The sequence below is a fragment of the Carcharhinus amblyrhynchos genome, chromosome 5, assembly GCF_965287045.1.
Source record: "Carcharhinus amblyrhynchos chromosome 5, sCarAmb.v2.hapA, whole genome shotgun sequence".
Lineage (NCBI taxonomy): Eukaryota > Metazoa > Chordata > Chondrichthyes > Carcharhiniformes > Carcharhinidae > Carcharhinus > Carcharhinus amblyrhynchos.
Genome location: NC_137328.1, coordinates 125,640,930 through 125,664,029, shown reverse-complemented (window position 1 = coordinate 125,664,029; position 23,100 = coordinate 125,640,930). Strand labels below are relative to the sequence as shown.

Genomic DNA, 23,100 nt, shown 5'->3' with positions numbered 1-23,100 from the left:
TTGCTTTATGGCCAAATACGTCCTGGCTACTGTTTCTTCAATTAACTTTGTTGTTTATAGTTCATCATTAAACCAAACTTGCCAAATCGGGAAAAAAAAGCTTCTTTGCATGCAGTATGAAATATGAAAGTATAATTACTCTTTCCAAATACCCTAACACACACATGCGCTTATACACATCAAAATATAAATAAGCAAAATAGAGGAATTCTGCCAAAAAGTTAAAAGTCAATAGTTCATTGAAAGGGATAGCTGATGGAGTCCTTGAAATGGTGTCCAGGTTTTACAGTTGGGATCTTAGCACCCATCTGCAAATCGGTCGATAGTTCTTGCACTACCTTTCAGGCAGACTTTGTGGAAAACTTGCAGTCAGTTGATACAAAACTGTGGAGTGAATTTAGAGCAACTTCTATTTGCCTTTTTGCTTTCTAGTTGGTCTGAATCTAAATTATTGGGATATGGGTCTCGCTGGCAATGCTAGCATTTTTCGGGTCATCGTAATTACCTTTCAACTGAGTAGTTTGCTTGGCCATTTCAAAGGGCAGTTGAGTCTCAACTACATTCCTGAGGATCTGGAATCACATGCAGGCCAGACCAGGTAAGGATGGCAGATTTCCTTCCCTAAAGGACATTAATGAACCAGCTGGGTCTTTTAACAACAATCAACATCCATGGTCACCAGTGAGCTTTTTTCAATTCCAGATTTATTTACTGACTTCAAATTCCACCAGCTGTCCTGTGTCCCCATCCAGACCATTAATCTGAGTTCTTCTCTAGTCAAATTATCACTGCGCCAGTGACTGTCTGGGAGTGTTGCCTTTTATTACACAGGCAGTTAATCCTCCTTGTTTTCTCCCCAAAGCAAAACCTGCCTGCTAGATTTTCAACAGTTTTCCAGGCTTGTATTTTTTCAAAGCCGTGTACCACCAATTGAGCCTTTTATAAACAGTCAACTGGGGTCAAGAGGCTTCCAGCCCCCCTCTCTGAGATTTCTTAGTTACTTTTCTATAAAACGCTGTTTTTCCAGGAACAGTAGCAACCAGCTTCCTACCATTAATCCTTTCAGGGACAGTGTCTGTTCAAAAACACAAATTCTTCCAGCATCTTCTTAGTCTTTGAAGATGAGCCATTTTTTGTGATTGAAGCATTAATGGTTTGGGAAAGACCTACCAGAGGTTGCAGCGGCACAGTCTGTCAGGAAGAGTTGCCCTTGGAGCTCCCAGTATTCATTCTAGACCCCATGAAATCTCATGGCATCAGGTCAAAACAGGGCAAGGAAACCTCGTAGTCATCTGCTGCCCCTGCCGCTCATCTGAGGAATCTGTACTCTTCCACATTGAAAACCACTCAGAGGAAGCACTGGAGGAAGATGGGTAGGGCACACAATGTACTCTGGGTAGAAGCTCATCAAGAAGAGTGGCTCAGTGGCACCACTACTGACCAAGTTGACCGTGTCCTAATGAACAAGGCTGGGTTTGCAGCAGGCGATGAGGGAACCAACAAGAGAGAAAATCCCACTTGACCTCTACCTCACCAATTTACCTGTCTTAGATGCATCTGTCCGTGATAGTATTGGTAGTCCCTCTGGAGAAGTAGTCACATCTTCATAGGATATGCTGAATGATAGGGCCACCGTGCTGAATGGGATAGCATTCTAACAGACCTAGCAACTTAAAACTGGGCATACATAAGATGCTGTGAGCCATTAGCAGCAGAGGTACGTACAACCACAATTTCTCATCTCATGGCCAGGTGGAACTGAGCCACTTCAGATCAGCCATAATCTTATTGAATGGCGGGGCAGGCTCGAAGGGCTAGATGGCCTACTCCTGCTCCTACTTCTTATGTTCTTATGTTATGTATTCCCTACTCTACCAACACCATCAAATCAGAATATCAACCCTGATTCAGTAACAAGTGCAGGAGGGTATGCCAAGAGCAGCACTGAAAAATGGTGAATTTACAATGCAGGACTACTTGCATGCTGAATAGTGAAAGCAGCATGCGATAGGCAGGGCTAAGCAGTCCTATGTGTCAATCCTCGGTGATGGTGGATCTCCGCACATCTCCTGCGAAATATCAGCAGAGTGATGGAAAACATTGACAATCAATTCACTTAATATCCAGCGCACTGACTCTCAGTTTGGGTTCCTTGACCTCGTTTCAGTCTTCGTTCAAATGTGGACATACTTGAATCAAGGCAGCATTTGACCAAATGTGACATCAAGGAGCCCTAGCAAAACTGGAGTTAATGGGAATCGGGGGAAATCCCTACAGGTTGAAGTCATACCTAGCACACAGGAAAGTGGTTATGGTTGTGATCCAACTTCCGAGTTTCAGTATTTAACTGCATGAGTTCGTCAGGGTCGTGTCCTGGACCCAACCATCTTGGGTCCTTGAACAATGACCCAAGGTCAAAAGTGGGGAAGTTCAGCACCATTTACAAGTCAGATAATGAACAACCCCTGCCCGAATTTACAATACCTGCAGTGCTGAAGAGGGTCATTTGGCCTATTAAGCCTGCACCAATTCTCTGACAGAGCATATTACCCAGACCCACCACCCCAACATATCCCTGTAACCCCACACATTTACCATAGTTAATCCATTTAATCTACACATCTTGGGGAAAATAAAGGACAATTTACCATGGCCAATCCACCTAACCTGCACATCTTTGGACTGGAAGGCCTGGAAAACATTTGCGATTTGACCAATAAGTGACAAGTAACATTGTGCCATGCAAGTGCCCAGCAATGACCATCTCCAGAAAGAGAGAATCAAATCATATCTCCTTGACATTTAGTGACATTAGCATCACTGAACCTCCTATTATCCACATCCTCGGATTTGCCATTGGCAAAAAACTGAACTGGACCAGCTATTTAAATACTGTGGTTAGTGGCTGGGAACTTTGTAGAAAGTAACTTATAACTCATCTGACATGCACGTGCATGCACATACACACTACCCTCCAAAAGCTTGTCCATCATCTACACTGTGCAAGTCAGGAGTGGGATGAAATACTTTCCACTTGTCTGGATGGTGCAGCTTCAACAATGCTTGTGAAGTTGAGCGCAAAGCCAGCTTGATTCACATCTCATCGACCATCCACTCCTTGCACTGCCAACACACGCTAGCAGTATGTACCATCTACAAAATGTACTGCAGCAACTCAACAAGGCCCCTTCAACAGCACCTTCCAAGCCCATGGCAATCTAAGATGGCACCGAAACGAGGCAACCTCTTGTGAGCTGTGCCCCTCTAATTCTTTCTTTTACTCTTGTTCAATGCTTCTAAAACTGTATTCTATAAACTCTCTAACACTGTTTTATTACGATCTCTTCTATGACTGTAACACTATATTCTGCATCCTCTCTTTTCATAGAAACATAGAAATTAGAAGCAGGAGTAGGCCATTTGGTCCTTTGAACTTGCGCCGCCATTCATTTTGATCATGGCTGATCATATTCTATATCCTGATCCCAATTCCTCCATATCCATTGATTCCTTTAGCCCCAAGAGCTACATCTAATTTCTTCTTGAAATCGGACAACGTTTTGGCCTCAGCTATATTCTGTGGTAGTGAATTCCACACATTCACCATCCTGAGTGAAGAAATTTCTCCTCACCTCAGTTCTAAAAGGTTTACCCCTTATTCACAAACTATGACCCCTAGTTCTGGACTCCCACACCATTAGGAACATTCTGAATCTGCCCTGTCTAATTCTTGTTAGAATTTTATAAGTTTCTATGAAATCCCCTCTCACTCTTCTAAAATCCAGTGAATCTAATCCTAACCAACTCTGTCTCTCCTTGTATGACAGACCTGTCATCCCAGGAATCAACCTGATACGCCTTTGCTATACTCCCTCTATAGCAAGGACATGCTTCCCCAGGTAAGGACACCAAAACTACACACAATACTTTAGGTGTGGCCTCACCAACACCCTAAACAATTGCAGCAAATCATCCCTATCCCTACACTCAAATCCTCGCGCAATGAAGGTCAATGTACTATTTGCTTTGTTTGCTGCCTGTTGTGTCTGCATGCTTACTTTCAGTAACTGAAAGTACACAGACTCCAAGGTCTCATTGAGCATCCACGTCTTTCAATTTGCACCCATTCAAGTAATAATCGGTCTTCCTATTATTGCTACCAAAGTGGATAACCTCACATTTATCCACATTTCCTTCTCTATGTACGCTTTGTCTGCGTAGCGTGCTAGAAACACTTTTCACTGTATACTAATACGTGTGACAATAATAAATCAAATCCACCAGCTTAAAGGTTTAGGGCAGCAGATGTATGGGATAACCACCACCTGCAAGTTTTCCCCCAGCTGCACATCATTCTGCCTTGAAACTATATTGCCATTCCTTCACTGTAGCTAGGCTAAAACCTGGAATTTTCTCCCTAACAGCACTGTGGGTGAACCAAGTCCTAGACCACGTGACTGCAGCAGTTCAAGGTAGTGGGTCACCACCACCACCACCTCCAGGGCAATTTGGGATGGACATTGAAAATGATGGCCTACCCTGCAACATCCACATGACAGTTTTTTTTTAGTTCTCTTTCAAATTTAGTTAATTTCATTTTGTAAAATGTAATGGGAGAGATGTGTGCCTTGAGTTCAGCTATCCGAGCTGAACATACAATATGTGAACCTGCGTCATCAATCAGCTCTTGATTTTTTTTCCTGTTAATGAGTTGTTTATGTAACTGCATAATCTTTTGTTTGGAATGTCCAACAGGACCTGAGAAGGTTTTCTTTTAAAATCTTAACACTTCATTCCTCCTCAGTGAAAATGCTATGTATCTCCCCTTCACCATCCACGAATATATACAGCGCAGTATAATTAACCTTTTCAAGGCAGTTCCAAATTTTCAGTAGCATAATAGGTTTGAATTCTTCAGCCCATTTGCTCACATCTTGTTTGAATAATACTAATGTCCTTGTCTCAGCCAGATTTTTGGTAATCTGTTCAGGCTTCAATAGTTTCCCTACCACTGACGTGAAATTCATTGGTCTGTAGTTCCCCGGTTTATCTCTACAACCCTTCTTGAATAGCAGACCACATTAGTTGTTCTCCAGTCATCTGCCACCTCCCCGTGGCCAGAGAGGAATTGAAAATTTGGGTCAGAACTCCTGCAATCTCCTCCCTTGCCTCCCTCAGCAGCCTAGGGTGCAATTCATTTGGACTAGGAGATTTATCAATTTTTATGGCTGCCAACAGTACTTTTCCTTCACAGTGAAGGAAATCAAGAGTTGATTGAGAAGGCTCAAGAACCTCAGCGCCTCTCCCTGAATTCTATACCATTGTCCTCATTCTCTTGGTGTGAAGTATTCATTCAACACTCCATCAGGGTCCTCTGGCTTCACCCACAGCTTGTCCCCATGGTCCTTAATGGACCCTACTCTTTCCCTGATTATCCTCTTCCCATTGGGGAAATCCCAAGATATTCTATACCAACTTATACCAGCCAGAACTTCCTTGTATCCCCTTTTTGCTTTCCTGATTATTTTAAGCTGCACTCTGCACTTTCAATGCTTCACTAATGCCTCCACTGATTTGCTCCCCTTGTACTTTGTAAAGCCTTTCTTTTCCTTCCCATTGAATCCTGAATATTTCTGGTCATCTGGCTTGTTACTCCTTCCCATCACTCTGGAAGGAATATGTCAGGCTTGCACCCTCTCCATTGCTTTTTTGAATCCCCCCCCCCCCCGCTGTAGATTTCCCCATTAGTAGCTGTTCCCAGTCTACCTTGGCTAGATCCTGTCTTATTTTACAAAAATCTGCTCTTCCCCATCCAAAACTCTTTTTTTTCACAGCTTGTTTATATCCTTGTCCACAACGAGCTTCAATTGTGCCACCGCTACCACTAAAATGCTCCCCCAACCACCTCCACCTATCTGGCTCATTTGCTAGAATTTGGTCCAGCAGAGCTCCCTCCCTTGTTGGACCCTCTACATGTTGATCCTAAAAGTTCTGTATATATTTCAAGAAAACTACTCCATCCAAGCTGTTAACACCATGTATATCCCAGTTAATATTCAGAAAGTTGAAATCACCTAATATTATAATGCTGTTGTTATTGTTTTTACACATCTCCGCAAATTGTGCACATATTTTCTCCTCAATATTCCTTTGACTATCTGGGGGTCTATAATAAACAGCAAACGATGTGGCTGCCCCATTTTTTATTCCTAAGTTCTACCCACAAAGCTTCATTTGATGCCCCTTCCAAGATACTTTTTTTATTCATTCATGGGCCGTGGGCATTGCTGGCTGGCCTGCATTTATTGCCCATCCTTAGTTGCCCTTGAGAAAGTGGTGGTGAGTTGCCTTCTTCAATCCATGCAGCCCATGTCCTGTGGGTTGACCCACAATGCACTTAGAGAGGGAATTCCAGAATTTTGAGCCAGCGACTGCGACATCCCTCCTCACTGCAGTAACTGACTCCTTAACCAATAATGCAATGCCGCCTCCTCTTTTACCTCCTATTGATCATCCTTTGTGTCCAGAAATGCTTCCTGACATCTGAGGACAGTTTTACTCAGTGGTCATACTCCTGCTGTAAAAGGTGTGAATTCAAAGTCTATTCCTGAATTTTAATACTTAAGGGGGGGCTACTGAAAACAGTCTGCACTGTTTTAATGTCATCTTTGTCATGATGGTAAACTGAGGCCTTGCTTATCAGTGCAATAAGCAGTAAAGCTTCCTTGCCTCGACTGGAAGTAGTGCTGAGAGTTTTTCCAGAGTCCTCCCTCCAGCAGGGTAGTCTTTCAGTCATTTTAAAGTTTGGAAATCTTAAACTAAAGCAGAAAAAAACTGGAGACATTCAGCAACTGTGGAGAAAATGACCATGTTATTATTCCAAATCTAACTTTTATTTGCTTTTTGAGATCTTGTTATGCACAATTTGACTACCATGTTTGCTTGTTGGGCAGTGACCACACTTGAAAACTAATATATTGTGCTGTGGTTGCCTATCACAGTTTTGACCTTGTGCCCCCTTGTCCTTTTGTACTATATTAGGGTCAAATTAATCTTGATGCTTCTCCCTTCTGCCCCAATTTAGATTGCAGCACATAATGGTCTATTTTTAAATTGACTGAACTTGTTGATCAGTGCTGAAACTACTTTTGTTGGCAGCTTTATTTGTGAAGTCTTGAAATGTGGTGACCATAGAGGTTTGAGCCTTGCTTTTAGCAGAGTTCTAATCTACTCATACTTTATTGAGACAAAAAAAATGCAGGCTGCGGTTGGTGAGAGGATCTTGTTTTGTGTGAAGAGGGAGTCCTGATTTGACTGGACTTCCTGTTGTGTGGTTATCAGCTGAACAATGTGGCTGGGAACATCAGCAGACTTCTCGCAAGAATAGAGACCTCAAGGCGGGGTGGGTGGGGGGTGGTGTCAGGGACAAGAGTAGTAGGTGGAGTGTGTTAAAGCACACTGATGGTGAAATCCTGTTATTTGCATATCCCAGCTGGTAAACAGAACCAAGTGGGTGGTGATAACCCGATAGAGATGTTGCTGGGTGCACCAGGAATTTCCCTGCTTAGCTGAGCATGGGCTATGACTCAACTGGTATGTAAATTGTCTCAATAGGTTTTACAAGTGTGTGGGTGTGTTAAATCCTTATGCAGTGTTTATTGTGTTGACTGCTTTTGAGTAGTTATTTAAGCGTTTACCCTCAGTAGTAAACATTTCCAGTCAGTTGCAGCACTAGTTAGATGTAGAGTAAAACTGCCTCTATATTGCTCCATCAATACTTACAGCAGGTATAAAGAGAATTAACTGGAGAGTAAAGCAGGCTCTGCACTGTCCCACCAAAAACTCCGAGGGCAGGTTTCACTAGAGTTAAAGACAATAAAGTTTTCTCTACACTGTCCTGACATACTGTCCTTGCAAACTGCAAAGAAGGAAATAGAGCTTTAAACTAAATAGATGGGTGTATGCTTCTGGAGAGGAGGTCCTCATCACAAAATTACAAAAAGCTAGAATGCAAGCTTGGCATGTAATAGGGAAGACAAATGAAATATTGGCCTTAATTTCAAAGGGAATGGAGAATAAAATAGGGAAGTCTTGCTGAAACCACATCATTGCTGAAATTACGTAAGGCACTAGTTAGACCATACCTGGGATACTATAAACAATTTTCGTCCCCATATATAAGGAAAGATATACTGGCATTGGGGGCAGTCCAAAGTTCCGTAGGTTGATCCAGGGTATGGAGGGATTTTCCGCTGAGAAGCTGTTGAGTAGGTGGGTATTATAGTTCAGAAGAATGAGAGGTGACCTTATTGAGTCACATTGGATTCTCAGGGGATTTGACAGGAGAGGTGTTGAGAGGGTGTTTCCTCTTGTGGGAGAGGCTAGGACCAGAGGGCATAATTTCAGAGTAGGGTCTTCCATTTAAGACAGATTCCTAAAGGTTTACAACATGGAAACAGGCCCTTCAGCCCAACTTGTCCACGCCGCCCAGTTCTCAGAGATGAGAAATTTCTCCTCTTGGAGGGTAGTGAATCTGTGGAAATCTTAACTGCTAAGTAAGTATGTTCAAGGCTGAGATGGTCAGATTTTTAATCAGTAAGGGAATCAAAGGTTATGGGGATAATGGGGGAGAGTGGAATTGACGTCCTCTGGAAGAGGACGAGGCAGGTGAGGTTGGTGAGCAAACTGCACGCGGTACAGTGATGCAGCAGGACATAGGCAAAGAGAAGGGGGAAAAGGAACGTAGTAGTGATTGGGGATAGTGGGGTGAAGGGTATTGACACTGTCCTTTGTCGCAATGACAAAATGCACAGACGGGTGTGTTGTCTGCCTGGTGCTCAGGTCCGGGATGTCGCAGCTGGGCTGCAGAGGAACCTGGAGTGGGAGGGTGAGAATCCGGTCGTTGTGGTACATGTGGGTGCCGGCGACGTAAGCAAAATGCGGACTGAGGATCTGGGGAGGGAGTATGAAAAGCTGGGAATGGAATTAAAAAGTAGAACCGAAAAGGTGGTCATCTCTGGGCTACTGCCTGAACCGAGTGCAGACGGGCGTAAGGTTGACAGGATTAAGGAAGTGAATGGGTGGCTCAGGGATTGGTGTGGGAGGAATGGGTTTGAATTTATGGGGCATTGGCACCAGTATTGGGGTAGGTGGGACCTGGTCGGGCGGGATGGGGTTGGTCTGAACCGTGCTGGGACCAGAGTGCTGGCGAATCGAGTAAAGAGGACTGTAGACAGGGCTTTAAACTAATTAGAGGGGGGGAGGGTGTGAGGGTAGGTGACGTTACAAGGTCTAAAGTTAAGGATAGGGTACAGGTAAGGGAAGAGGCCGAGGATGTCCCAATAATAGAGGGAGTAGGGGGCATGAGTATGGTTGGTGGCGTTACGGCAAATAGGGTCCAGGTGAAGGCTGGGATGAAAGCGCTTTATCTGAATGCACAAAGCATTCGGAATAAAGTGGATGAGCTGGTGGCGCAGATCGACACAAATGGATACGATCTGGTGGCCATTACAGAGACGTGGCTGCAAGGTGACAGGGACTGGGAGCTGAATGTACAGGGCTATCAAGTGTTTAGGAAGGATAGGCAGGAGGCAAAAGGGGGGGGCGTGGCTCTGCTGATTGAGGATAGCATCAAGGTGGTAGCAAGGGATGATATTGGAGCCAAGGAGCAGAGGGTGGAATCGTTGTGGGTGGAGATTAGGAACAGCAAAGGGAGGAAGACGCTGGTGGGTGTCGTCTATAGGCCCCCGAATAATGATCTGGAGGTGGGGCAGGCTGTTAACGCGCAAATAAGTGTGGCGTGCAGGAATGGGACAGCCGTAGTTATGGGGGATTTCAATCTGCATATTGATTGGTCGACCCATGTTGGACGCGGTGGGCTCGAGGAGGAGTTCTTGGAATGCTGCCGGGATAGCTTCCTGGAACAGTGCGTGTTGGAGCCGACGAGGGAGAGAGCTATCTTGGATCTCGTGCTATGTAATGAGGCGGGTAGAATTAGGGACCTTGCGGTGAAGGATTCTCTTGGAGAGAGTGATCATTGTATGGTGGAGTTTCTGGTGCAGATGGAGGAGGAGAAAGTGGGTTCCCGGACACACGTACTTTGTTTGAATAGAGGGGAGTACGGTAGGATGAGAGAAGAATTGGCGAATGTTGACTGGGGGAGCGCGTTGGAGGGAGGGTCTGCTGAGGAGCAGTGGAGGATCTTTAAGGAGATCTTTCTTGGTGCTCAGCGGAAATTTATTCCGATGGTCAAAAAGGACAGTAGGAGGAGAGGTAATAAGCCGTGGATAACGAAGGAGGTGAAGGAAAGTGTTAAATTAAAAGCGGAGGAATTTAGAGTAGCTAAGAGTAGTGGGCGAGAAGAGGATTGGGAGAGGTTTAAATGTCAACAAAGATTGACAAAGAAGTTGATAAAGAAGGGTAGGAGAAACTATGAAGCTGGGCTAGCGCTTAATATAAAAAAGGATAGCAAGAGTTTTTATAAATATATAAAAAGGAAGAGGCTGGCTAGGGTGAACGTTGGTCCTTTAGAGGATGAGAAAGGGGACCTAGTGGTAGGGGATGGGGATATGGCTAAGGTATTGAATAACTTTTTTGTTACTGTCTTCACGGAGGAGGACGTGAATAATTTGCCGGGTGTTAGTGATGGAAAGGTGGTAGGACTGGAGGGTCTTAATGACATTACTGTTACTAGAGAGGCGGTGCTCGACAGACTGGAGGGGCTGATTGTGGACAAGTCCCCAGGACCGGATGGAATGCATCCGAGGGTTCTGAAAGAAATGGCGGAGGTGATAGTGGATGCCTTGGTGGTTATTTTCCAGACGTTGCTGGATTCCGGGGAAGTGCCGGAAGATTGGAAAACGGCTAATGTTACGCCGTTGTTTAAGAAGGGTGCCAGGCAAAAGGCAGGGAATTATAGGCCGGTTAGTTTAACGTCTGTGGTAGGTAAAATGTTAGAATCTGTCATTAAGGAGGAAGTTGCGAGGCATCTTGAAGGGAATTGCTTGATAGAGCAGACGCAGCACGGTTTCATTAAAGGGAAGTCGTGTCTGACAAATTTACTGGAGTTCTATGAGGATGTGTCTAGGGCGGTGGATAGAGGAGAGCCGGTGGATGTGGTCTTTCTAGATTTTCAGAAGGCGTTTGACAAAGTACCTCATAAGAGGTTATTGCAGAAGGTCAGGGGACTTGGAGTTGGGGGTAGGGTGTTAGCGTGGATAGAGGATTGGTTGTCAAATAGGAGGCAGAGAGTGGGGGTCAACAGGTGCTATTCGGATTGGCGGATGGTGACTAGTGGAGTGCCCCAGGGGTCGGTGCTGGGGCCTCAGCTTTTTACCATTTATATAGATGATCTGGAGGAGGGAACCGAGTGTAGGGTGTCGAAATTTGCTGATGACACCAAGATTGGGGGAACGGCAAATTGTGCGGAGGGTGTGGAGAGTCTGCAGAGGATCTAGATAGGCTGGGCGAATGGGCCAGGAAATGGCAAATGGAATTTACTGTTGGCAAGTGTGAGGTGGTCCACTTTGGTAGGAATAATGGTAGGAAGGACTATTACTTACGGGGCGAAAAACTGCAGCAGGCGACGGTGCAGAGGGACCTCGGGGTCCTTGTGCATGAGTCGCAAAAACCCAGCTTGCAGGTGCAGCAGGTGGTCAGGAAGGCGAATGGGATGCTGGCCTTCATAGCGAGGGGGATTGAATATAAAAGTAGGGAGGTCTTGCTGCAGCTGTATAGGGCATTGGTGAGGCCGCAGCTGGAGTAGTGTGTGCAGTTTTGGGCGCCGCACCTGCGCAAAGATATTTTGGCCTTGGAGGGAGTGCAGAGGAGGTTTACTGGGCTGTTGAGGGGGTTGAGCTATGAGGAGAGGCTGAATGAACTGGGCTTGTACTCGTTAGAGTTTAGAAGAATGAGGCGTATAAGATGATGAATGGGATGGATAGGATAGAGGTGGAGAGACTCTTCCCGCTCAAAAAGACAGTAGGACTAGGGGGCACAGCCTCAAGATAAAGGGGGGGGGCGGTTTAGAACGGAGTTGAGGAGGAACTTCTTCACTCAAAGGGTGGTGAATCTCTGGAATTCTCTGCCCGTTGAAGTGGTGGAGGCTACCTCGCTAAATATTTTTAAGACACGGGTTGATGGGTTTTTGATAAGCGAGGGGATTAAGGGTTATGGGGAGAGGGCGGGAATGTGGAACTGAGCCACGACAGATCAGCCACGATCTTATTGAATGGCGGCGCAGGCTCGAAGGGCTAGATGGCCTACTCCTGCTCCTATTTCTTATGTTCTTATGTATTATGTTCTTATTGAGACTTGTGGGGCTTACATGTTTTTCTCTTTTGTACAGATGATCACTGTGAATGCTGCACTGTTCCCAAGCTCAATCACCAATTCTCTGATTGCTGTTGGAAATGATGGACTCCAAGAGCGTGATCGAATGGTCCGAGCATGTCTTGCCATTCTCTGCGAACTAGGTATTTCTGCTTTCTGACGCTTAGTCAATATAAAAGTGCATGCATATGTCCTTGGAATTGGCCAGTTGTTTGCACTGTTGCTTTTGGGCTCAAAGTTTGTGGTTTAAAACCTTCTATAGATGAGTGCATTACCTTATCTCATGTTATAGCATGTGTTGAGGGAGTGCTGTTATTTAAGTGAAATGTTAGATCAAAGCTCCATTTCCATGTCCTAATGGGTATTAAAAATTTGATGACAGTTTAAGTGAAATTCAGGACACCTCAACCACTTAAAAAAAAGTGCATCTATTTATTCTGTTTCCCTGCATGTAAACGCACTGTCAGTTACTCAGTTGATTGCTCTTTGTTTAAAAAAAACCACTGTCCAGTGAAATGGATTAAGCATTTTTAATAAAACGCCTGAACTTGCTTTATTGTGCAATTTCAAGTTGAATTAACAATTCAAATTAATTGGAATAGATTATTATGCAATTAGTCTTTTTTTCATTAAAATACTTGGCCTAAAAATACATGATGACCCTAAATGCCCATCAGTCACTGAATTTAATATATCGTGTCTGCATGAACGCTTCCAAGGCAGTGTAATCTAACCAAAACAAGCCTAGCTGATTTTATTTTTAATGGGGGTCTTAGGATCCCTACAGAGCTGAAAGAAGCCATTTGGCCCATTGAGTCTGCACCAACTGTCTGACAAAACATCATACCCAGGCCCCACACCTCTATAACCCCATATATTTACCCTGATAATCCCCCTAATTTACACATCTTAGGACACTAAGGGGCAATTTATCATGGCCAATCCACCTAACCTGCACTTCTTTGGAGTGTGGGAGGAAACCAGAGCACCTGGAAGAAACCCACACAGACACAGAGAACATGCAAACTCCACACACAGTCACCCAAGGAATTGAACCTGGATCCTGGTGCTGTGAGGCAGAAGTGCTAACCTCTGTGCCAACTGATGTTTGATACTGCTTCATATTCAACACTTCCTGCTTCAATTTCAATATGATCGTGTGATCAAATACCTTCTGTTCTATGATACTCCCAACTAAAATATGCTATGTACATATACTATTCACAAACATGGAGAATGCTAAATTAGACCAGATGCAAGAAGATCCTCAATTTCTGTGAAACAGTAGCCCAGCACGAGTCACTGTCAAGTACGGAAGAAACTTACGTTGGGGAAATCTTCATTCTAGGTTTTGAGGGAGCTGGATTAACGTCAGTATAGTCATAGTCTCTAAAGGCACTGAGTGACAGTGTGAAGATTAACCAGTAGAGACACATGGCTTTAATACAAGGCATTAAGAAAGGCCTTACTCGGTGATTATTTAAGCAGTCTGGATTAACACCAGTAGAGTTGGTATTGAACGCAAGGAATTGAAAAAGAAGTCACTAAGTAATGAGAATCTTGATTATTATTAATCGAGATTCTATGCACAGGGTGTTTGAGCATGTTCCTTCCAGCATGTGGTTTCTATCCTATTGGTTTCAATCTCCACAATGCTTAGAATCTGGCTCTTTTTCCCCCCAACCTTTTGGTATCATCAGCACTACCTGTTTAAGAAATCGCAACAAGAACAAACTTGTATTTAGAAATGGTCTTTAACATCTATACATCTTAAACTGCTTCACAAGCAGTCAATTAACTTTGAAATCTACACAGTTGTTTTGTCAGCAAACACAGTACCCAATTTGTGCATGATGTCCCACAAACAGCCATGAAATAAGCGATCAGTTAATGGGGATAATTTTTGCTTTCTTGCATGAGTGGTTATAACTGATTGCCAGTTTATCATTCAAGGGCTGATTGTGAGAGTAGTGCCCAGTCTATTTTCTTGATGTTGAGTGATGAGGTGGATGATAGTTGAAATATCAGGAGATTTCCTGTGCTTTACAAAGTGCTGTTGGATCGTTTACATGGATAGGAAGATTAAGGCTTCAACTTAATATCCAATCCAGAAGATGATGCTTCTGACTGAGTTAATGTAGTGACTGTGTTAACTGAGGTTATACACTCAAATCCTTGACTCAGACTTGAACCCACAATTCAACTGAAAAGTCAAATGAATGTTAAATATTAATTTTGTCTGATTACAATTTCCTATTTATAGAGATCTCAGGCTTTCCCATTTCCTGTTATGTTAATATGGGATTTTCTTTTACTTTCTCAGCACTTCAGAATGCGGAGGTGGTTGCCCTCCGTGGAGGTCTTAGCACCATTCTGAAGAATGTAATTGATTGCCAACTGAATCGCATAAACGAGGCACTCATTACAACCATTCTGCACTTGCTAAATCACCCAAAGACGCGGAAATATGTAAGAGCTGATGTGGAGTTGGAGGTAGGCTACTTGTTGCTTTTGATTACAGTAGAAATGGCTAATTTACTATGTAACCTGTAATACAGTAATCTGGTTTATACAAATCCTGCCCTGGACGGTTCAACTAGTAAATGTATTGAAGAAATTGAAACAGTTCCCCTCAGCTGAACCAGCAACCAACTCAACAGCATAGTCAGCATAGATACCCAACAGTGAAGCACTGAGACCAGAAGGGCCAAGGTGTAGTTTGCAGACTCTGATGGTACACAATATTTACATGCTAGGGCAAGATGCTTGGATGCAAGCTTGGACAACAAAAGGTGAATAAAGCAAAGATATAAGGATAAATTCTGCATTTCCAGTATGGATTAGGGCTTTTGGGAAATGTGTGGTTAGATATTGCTGTGTAGCATGATAACCCACACTTCTCTCATTTTGAAGTGTGGGTTCAACCGTATTTTCATCTGGTTAGAGGTGTATATGTGAAGCAGTCAGCTCATTGGGACTGCTTTTATTTCGTTCCGCTTTTACCTTTGAAAGGCAGAACAAACATCTTCACCTTGGGAGTTCTGTTGTTGGGCAGATTCTATTTTCAGGTGTGCGATGGTGTGTTTGTGAGCTTTGCTGCTGTATAGGTTGGAATGGGATTGTAAATACTTTTGGTGGGTGTTGCATAAGGAGCATTTAACAATATGTATCTCGATTGTGAGTGAATTGATATTCTGAAAGATGAGCTGAAATTTTAGGAACTATGTTGTTTTCTTTGTTGCAGCAAATTTTAGCACCCTACACTGATTTTCACTACAGGCATAATCCAGACACTGCAGAGGGACAGCTCAAGTAAGTTCCATTTTTCATATTCTTTCAAATACAATAAGCTGTATTATCCTGAAGAGGTTTATTGTGAAGACCGCAGGCAGAATAATCAGTTTCAGAACCCACTGAGTAAAGGAAGCTTTTTCCTGAACGCTTAATAGATAAGGCTAGTCCTATTCTGAAGAAGAGTCATATTTGACTTGAAATGTTAACTCTGTTTCCTTCTCCGTCAGTGCTTCCAGACCTGCTGAATATTTCTAGCCTTTTCTGTTTTTATTTCAGATTTCCAGAATCTGCTGTATTTTGCTTTCATATTGTCATGGAATAATACTCATAACTGGTGTGGTGGGGGCCAGTTAGGCCCCAAGCTTTCACACTCAGTCTGTGTGCTGAATTAATTTACTTCTAGGAGCATCAAGGGAACTGGGAATGTTACAACTGGCTTTAATGCCCCTGACCTAGAGAGGAAATATAAGGCAGGATTTCTGCTCCTGCTCTTGGTTACAGTCTAGTCATTCACACTTGGCATGTACGGATTTTAGACAAGAACAGTTTAGTTTGTTTATTTATTAGTCACAAGTAAGGCTTACATTAACTCTGCAAAGAAGTGACTGTGAAATTTCCCTATTCGCTACATTCCGGCACCTGTTTGGGTCAATGCCCATCTTTCAGATTGTGCGAGGAAATTGGAGCACCTGGAGGAAACTCTCACAGACACGGGGAGAACATGCAAACTCCACACAGACAGTGACCCAAACCAGGAATCGAACCTGGGTCCCTGACGCTATGAGGTAGCTGTACCACTATGCCACCTACCAGGGTGCAGATGTGGAATCTACTGGCACTTTTTTCTGGTGCATATTAGAAATATAACAGCATGGTGCAGTGGCTGCTGATGGTGGATCCATACCACAGCAAGGAATATACCTTAAGGGGTGAAAAAGCTGAATGTTGCTGCTTTTAATGGTGTAACTTGTATATTTCTTGATCTCATGCAGAGAAGACAGAGAAGCACGATTATTAGCCAGCAAAATGGCAATAGTAGCAGCCTTCCGATCTTGGGCAGGTAAGACTCAGCAAGGTGCATAAGCCAAATTAACTGTTTTATCAATATTTGTTTTTAGGCGTGGCTACTGCTGGCAAGGCAGTATATATTACCCATCCTCAGTTATCCTGAAGGCATTGAATCCACAATGCGGTAAAGGACCGGAGCCAAAGCAGTAAAGTCACAAGTTAAATAAAAATAGTTTGATTAGTGATGACTATGAATGAACTGGCTCAGCTCACGGGAAATGGTAGCATAGTGGTAATAGCACTGCATTTGTAATCCAGAGGCCTGGGCTAATGTTCTATGGTCACAGGTTCAAACCCCATCACTGGTGGTGTTTAAATTCAGTTAACAAATCTAGAATTAAAAAGTTACCCTCAGTAATAGTGACCCAGAAGTAATTGTGAATTGTAACAAAAACCCATCTGGTTCACAAATGTCCTTAGACCATCAGGCATGGGAGCAGAAGTAGGCCAATTAGCCCATCAACTTTGCTCCACAATTCATTGAGATCATGACTGACCTGATATGATAATCCTCAATTATACTTTCTCGCTTTATTCCCATAGCCTTGAACTCTCCTACTGATTAAAAAGTATGCCCATCTCAGCTTTGAACACACATAACATCTCATGGCATCAGGTCAAATATGGACAAGCAAACTTACTTGCTGGCTGCCACCTACACTGCTCCACTGCCACTACCACCCCACCTCCCCTTCAACTGCACTTCCCCTTCAGCTGATGTAGCAATACTCCTCCATGTTGAACACCATTTGGAAGCAGCAGAGAGCGTGGGAAGGGCAGAGAATGTACTCTAATGATCTATCTTAGCCTCCTGCTGAGGTCTCCAGCATTGTCAATGCCAGTCTCCAGTTTAGTTTAGTTCAGTTTATATGATATCAGATAACGGCTGAAGATTCTGGATACTGCAAAGGCAATATTCTGACAATAGTACTGAAGGCAGGTGCACCAGAATTAGCCGCACCTGTAGTTATGCTGTTCCAGTACAGTTATGACACTGACCTGTACCCGACAATGTGTTATGTTGCCCAGTTATGCCCTGTACACAGAACAGGGCATATCTAATCTGGCCAGTTATCATCCAGTCTACTCGGAATCATCCCAACAGTGATGGAAGATGTCGCTGACAGTGCTAGCAAGCAATACTTAATGTGAAGTAATCTGCTTACCGACGTTCTGTTTGGGTTCCACCAAGGCCACTCAGTGCCTGACCTCGTTACAGCCTTGGTTCAAACATGGATAAAAGAGCTGGATGCAAGGGATGAGATGAGTGTGACTGTTCTTGGCATGAAGGCATCATTTATTGGAATGTAGCAAAACTGGAGTCGATGGGAATCGGGGTTGGGGGGGAATTTTCCACTCGTTGGAGTAATATCCAGCACAAAGGGAAATAGTTGTAATTGCTGAAGGTCAATTTTCTCTGTCCCAGGATATCAATGAAAGAGTTCTTCAAGGTCATACCCGAAGCCCAAACATCATCAGCTGCGTCATCAGTAACCTTCGCTGCTGATTGCATAATGTTCAAAACTATTCATGATTCCTCAGATACTGTAGCTATCCATCACCATATGCAGCAAGATCTGGACAATAAGTGGCAAGTAACACTCATAAGGCAGTGCCCATCTCCAACAGGAGACATTCAATGGCATTACCACTGCTAAATCGCCCATCATCAACATAGGAGTTACCATTGACCAGAAACTGAATTAAATTAGAACATAGAACACTACAGCACAAACAGGCCCTTCGGCCCACGAGTTGCGCCGATCACATCAACACCTATCTATAACCCCCAATCCCATAAAACCCCATATACTCATCCAGAAGTCTTTTAAAAGACCCCAGCGCGTTCGCCTCCACCACCACTGACGGCAGCCGATTCCATTCACTCACCACCCTCTGAGTGAAAAACTTACCCCTAACATCACTTCTGTACTTTCCTCCCCGCACCTTAAACCTGTGTCCTCTCGTAGCGACCATTTCAACCCGGGGAAATAGCCTCTGAGAATCCACCCTATCTATTCCTCTCAACATTTTATAAACCTCTATCAGGTCGCCTCTCAACCTACGTCTCTCCAGGGAAAAGAGACCCAGTTCCCTCAACCTAACTTCATAAGGCATGCCTCCCAGTCCAGGCAACATCCTTGTAAATCTCCTCTGTACCCTTTCAATAGCAATATACTGTGGCCACAACTCACCTGATGAAGGAGCAGCGCTCCAAAAGCTCGTGCTATCAAATAAACCTGTTGGACTTCAACCTGGTGTTGTGAGACTTTTATTGTACTTAACCGAGTCCAATGCCGGCATCTCCACATCATGGCTACAAGAGAGGGCCAGAAGCTGGAAATTCTGCATTGAGTAACTCTCTTTGTGACGACTTTAAACTGGTTCACCAACTTTTAGGCGCATGTCAGGGATTTGATGGAATACTCGCCAGTTGCTTGGATGAGTACAACTTCTATAGCACTGCCAGAGGTGGTAGTAGAGGCGGGTACAGTTTTGTCTTTTAAAAAGCATTTAGACAGTTACATCAATAAGATGGGTATAGAGGGATATGGGCTAAACATGGGTAACTGGGACTCGCTTAGGGGTCAAAAAAGGGGCAGCATGGACAAGTTAGGCCGAAGAGCCTGTTTTCTGATTCACTCATGAAGCTTGACGCTTTTCAGGACAAACTATCTTCCTTGATTAACGTTCCATCTATCACCTTAATCATTCACTCCCTCCACCACCAGCGCATACTGGCAGCAATGTGCGTCAGTTATAAGATGCGCTGCCACAACTCTCCAAATCTCCTGAGGCAGCACCTTCCAAGCCCACAGTCTCTACCATCTCAAGGGGCAAGGACAGTAGAACAGCACCATCTGCAAGTTCCCCTCAATATAACTCACCATTCTGACTTAGAATTATTTCCATTCCTTCACTGTTTCTGGGGCAAAATCCTGGCACTCCCTTCCTCATGACACTATTGGTGTACCTGCACCACATTGATTGTAATGGTTCAAGAAGACAGCTCACTACCAGCTGCCTTGAATTCAATTTGGAAGGGGGAGTAAATGCTGGCCTAGTTACGCCAGTCCAACGCCGGCATACCCACATCATGACTAGTCAACAATGCCCACAATTTGTGAGATAATAAATAAAAAGCTCCCAAAGAGGCTACCCAGTATCCGAAACCCCACATTCTAAAACTCCAACATACCCTGAGACATCAATGGAATAAAGTAAAACTTGTCACTTATGATTATGTGTAAGATTTATGAGGAGCTGTCAACATGATCTCCTCAGATTCTTTACTCCATGAATGCCAGTGATGTGAAAACCAGTGTGGTGTAATTTAAAACTCTTTCATATTAAGGAGATAACGTAGTCACCACTCAGTGCGACACTGTCTGAAAATATCAGTTTCTTTGATATGATCCTGACCTATAGATAGTGAATGGCAGACTAAAAATGGAGCATTTTGTGTGGTCGCTTTTGGCATAAGACCTCCAAGGCCACCGATATAGCAGTAGTTTCATACATTGTTTGGATATATATTTCTTGGAGAGCCTGCTCTGCAAATTTACCATAATCCATTTACCTTAATGGATAGAAACTAGAAACAGGAGGAGGCCATTCAGCCCTTTGAGCCTGCTCTGCCATTCATTTTGATCATGGCTGGTCATCGAATTCAATATCCTGATCTCCCCCCTACCGCGTTCCCCCCCCCCCCTGCAAATCCTCCCTCATCTCTTGATCTCTTTAGCCCCAAGAGCTATATCTAATTTCTCTTTAAATCAAGCAGCGTTTTGGCTTCAGCTACATTTTGTGGTAGTGAATTCCACATACTCACCACACTCGAAGAAATTTCTCGTCTAAAATGTTTTACCCGTTATCCTCAAACTATGGCCTCTAGTTCTGGACTCCCCCACCATGGGGAGCATTCTATGAGATCACCACTCACTCTTCTAAACTCCAGTGAATATAATCCTAACCAACTTAGTCTCTCCTCATATGATAGACATGCCATCTCAGGAATCTCCCTGGTAAACCTTCACTGCACGTCCTCTATAGCAAGGACATCCTTCCTCAGATAAGAACATAAGAAATAGGAGCAGGAGTAGGCCATCTAGCCCTTCGAGCCTGCCCCGCCATTCAATAAGATCATGGCTGATCTGTCGTGGCTCAGTTCCACTTTCCCGCCCTCTCCCCATAACCCTTAATCCCCTCTCTTATCAAAAACCCATCAACCGCGTCTTAAAAATATTTAGCGAGGCAGCCTCCACCACTTCAACGGGCAGAGAATTCCAGAGATTCACCACCCTTTGAGTGAAGAAGTTCCTCCTCAACTCCGTTCTAAAACGCCCCCCCCTTTATCTTGAGGCTGTGCCCCCTAGTCCTACTGTCTTTTTTGAGCGGGAAGAGTCTCTCCACCTCTATCCTATCCATCCCATTCATCATCTTATATGTCTCAATGAGATCTCCCCTCATCTAAACTCTAACGAGTACAAGCCTAGTTTATTCAGCCTCTGCTCATAGCTCAACCCCCTCAACTCTGGTATCAGCCTAGTAAACCTCCTCTGCACTCCCTCCAAGGCCAAATTATCTTTGCGCAGGTGCGGCACCCAAAACTGCACACACTACTCCAGCTGCGGCCTCACCAATGCCCTATACAGCTGCAGCAAGACCTCCCTACTTTTGTATTCAATCCCCCTCGCTATGAAGGCCATTCGTCTTCCTGACCACCTGCTGCACCTGCAGGTTGGGTTTTTGCGACTCATGCACAAGGACCCCGAGGTCCCTCTGCACCGTCGCCTGCTGCAGTTTTTCGCCACGTAAGTAATAGTCCTTCCTACCATTCTTCCTACCAAAGTGGACCACCTCACACTTGCCAACATTAAATTCCATTTGCCATTTCCTGGCCCATTCGCCCAGCCTATCTAGATCCTTCTGCAGACTCTCCACACCCTCCGCAGAATTTGCCATTCCCCCAATCTTGGTGTCATCAGCAAATTTCGACACCCTACACTCGGTTCCCTCCTCCAGATCATCTGTATAAGTGGTAAAAAGCTGAGGCCCCAGCACCGACCCCTGGGGCACTCCACTAGTCACCACCCGCCAATCCGAATAGCACCCGTTGACCCCCACTCTCTGCCTCCTATTTGACAACCAATCCTCTATCCACGCTAACACCCTACCCCCAACTCCATGTCCCTCGACCTTCTGCAATAACCTCTTGTGAGGTACTTTGTCAAACGCCTTCTGAAAATCCAGAAAGACCACATCCACCGGCTCTCCTCTATCCACCGCCCTAGACACATCCTCATAGAACTCCAGTAAATTTGTCAGACACGACTTCCCTTTAATGAAACCGTGCTGCGTCTGCTCTATCAAGCAATTCCCTTCAAGATGCCTCGCTATTTCCTCCTTAATGACGGATTCTAACATTTTACCTACCACAGACGTTAAACTAACCGGCCTATAATTCCCCGCCTTTTGCCTGGCACCCTTCTTAAACAACGGCGTAACATTAGCCGTTTTCCAATCCTCCAGCACTTCCCCGGAATCCAGCGACGTCTGGAAAATAACCACCAAGGCATCCACTATCACCTCCGCCATTTCTTTCAGAACCCTAGGATGCATTCCATCCGGTCCTGGGGACTTGTCCACAATCAGCCCCTCCAGTCTGTCGAGCACCGCCTCTCTAGTAACAGTAATGTCATTAAGACCCTCCAGTCCTACCATCTTTCCATCACTAACACCCGGCAAATTATTCACGTCCTCCTTCGTGAAGACAGTAACAAAAAAGTTATTCAATACCTTAGCCATATCCCCATCCCCTACCACTAGGTCCCCTTTCTCATCCTCTAAAGGACCAACGTTCACCCTAGCCAGCCTCTTCCTTTTTATATATTTATAAAAACTCTTGCAATCCATTTTTATATTAAGCGCTAGCCCAGCTTCATAGTTTCTCCTACCCTTCTTTATCAACTTCTTTGTCAATCTTTGTTGACATTTAAACCTCTCCCAATCCTCTTCTCGCCCACTACTCTTAGCTACTCTAAACTCCTCCGCTTTTAATTTAACACTTTCTTTCGCCTCCTTCGTTATCCACGGCTTATTACCTCTCCTCCTACTGTCATTTTTGACCATCGGAATAAATTTCCGCTGAGCACCAAGAAAGATCTCCTTAAAGATCCTCCACTGCTCCTCAGCAGACCCTCCCTCCAACGCACTCCCCCAGTCAACATTCGCCAATTCTTCTCTCATCCTACCGTACTCCCCTCTATTCAAACAAAGTACGCGTGTCTGGGAACCCACTTTCTCCTCCTCCATCTGCACCAGAAACTCCACCATACAATGATCACTCTCTCCAAGAGGATCCTTCACCGCAAGGTCCCTAATTCTACCCGCCTCATTACATAGCAC

General features: G+C 44.4%; 1 protein-coding gene across 2 annotated transcripts in view; it reads left to right on the top strand.

Moving 5' to 3' along the window:
- Nucleotides 1-23,100, top strand: part of rictora (RPTOR independent companion of MTOR, complex 2 a) — a 271,841-nt gene that overhangs the window by 134,317 nt on the left and 114,424 nt on the right. The window contains exons 1-5 of one of the 2 annotated variants that reach the window (XM_080189549.1): nt 3,836-3,899; nt 12,347-12,473; nt 14,654-14,823; nt 15,575-15,642; nt 16,617-16,684. In XM_080189549.1, the coding sequence (XP_080045675.1) occupies nt 3,888-3,899; nt 12,347-12,473; nt 14,654-14,823; nt 15,575-15,642; nt 16,617-16,684 (445 nt within the window). In that variant the 5' untranslated portion in view covers nt 3,836-3,887. Of the gene's footprint in view, nt 1-3,835; nt 3,900-12,346; nt 12,474-14,653; nt 14,824-15,574; nt 15,643-16,616; nt 16,685-23,100 lie in introns of those variants that run through there. The other variant, XM_080189548.1, reaches the window with a different exon arrangement.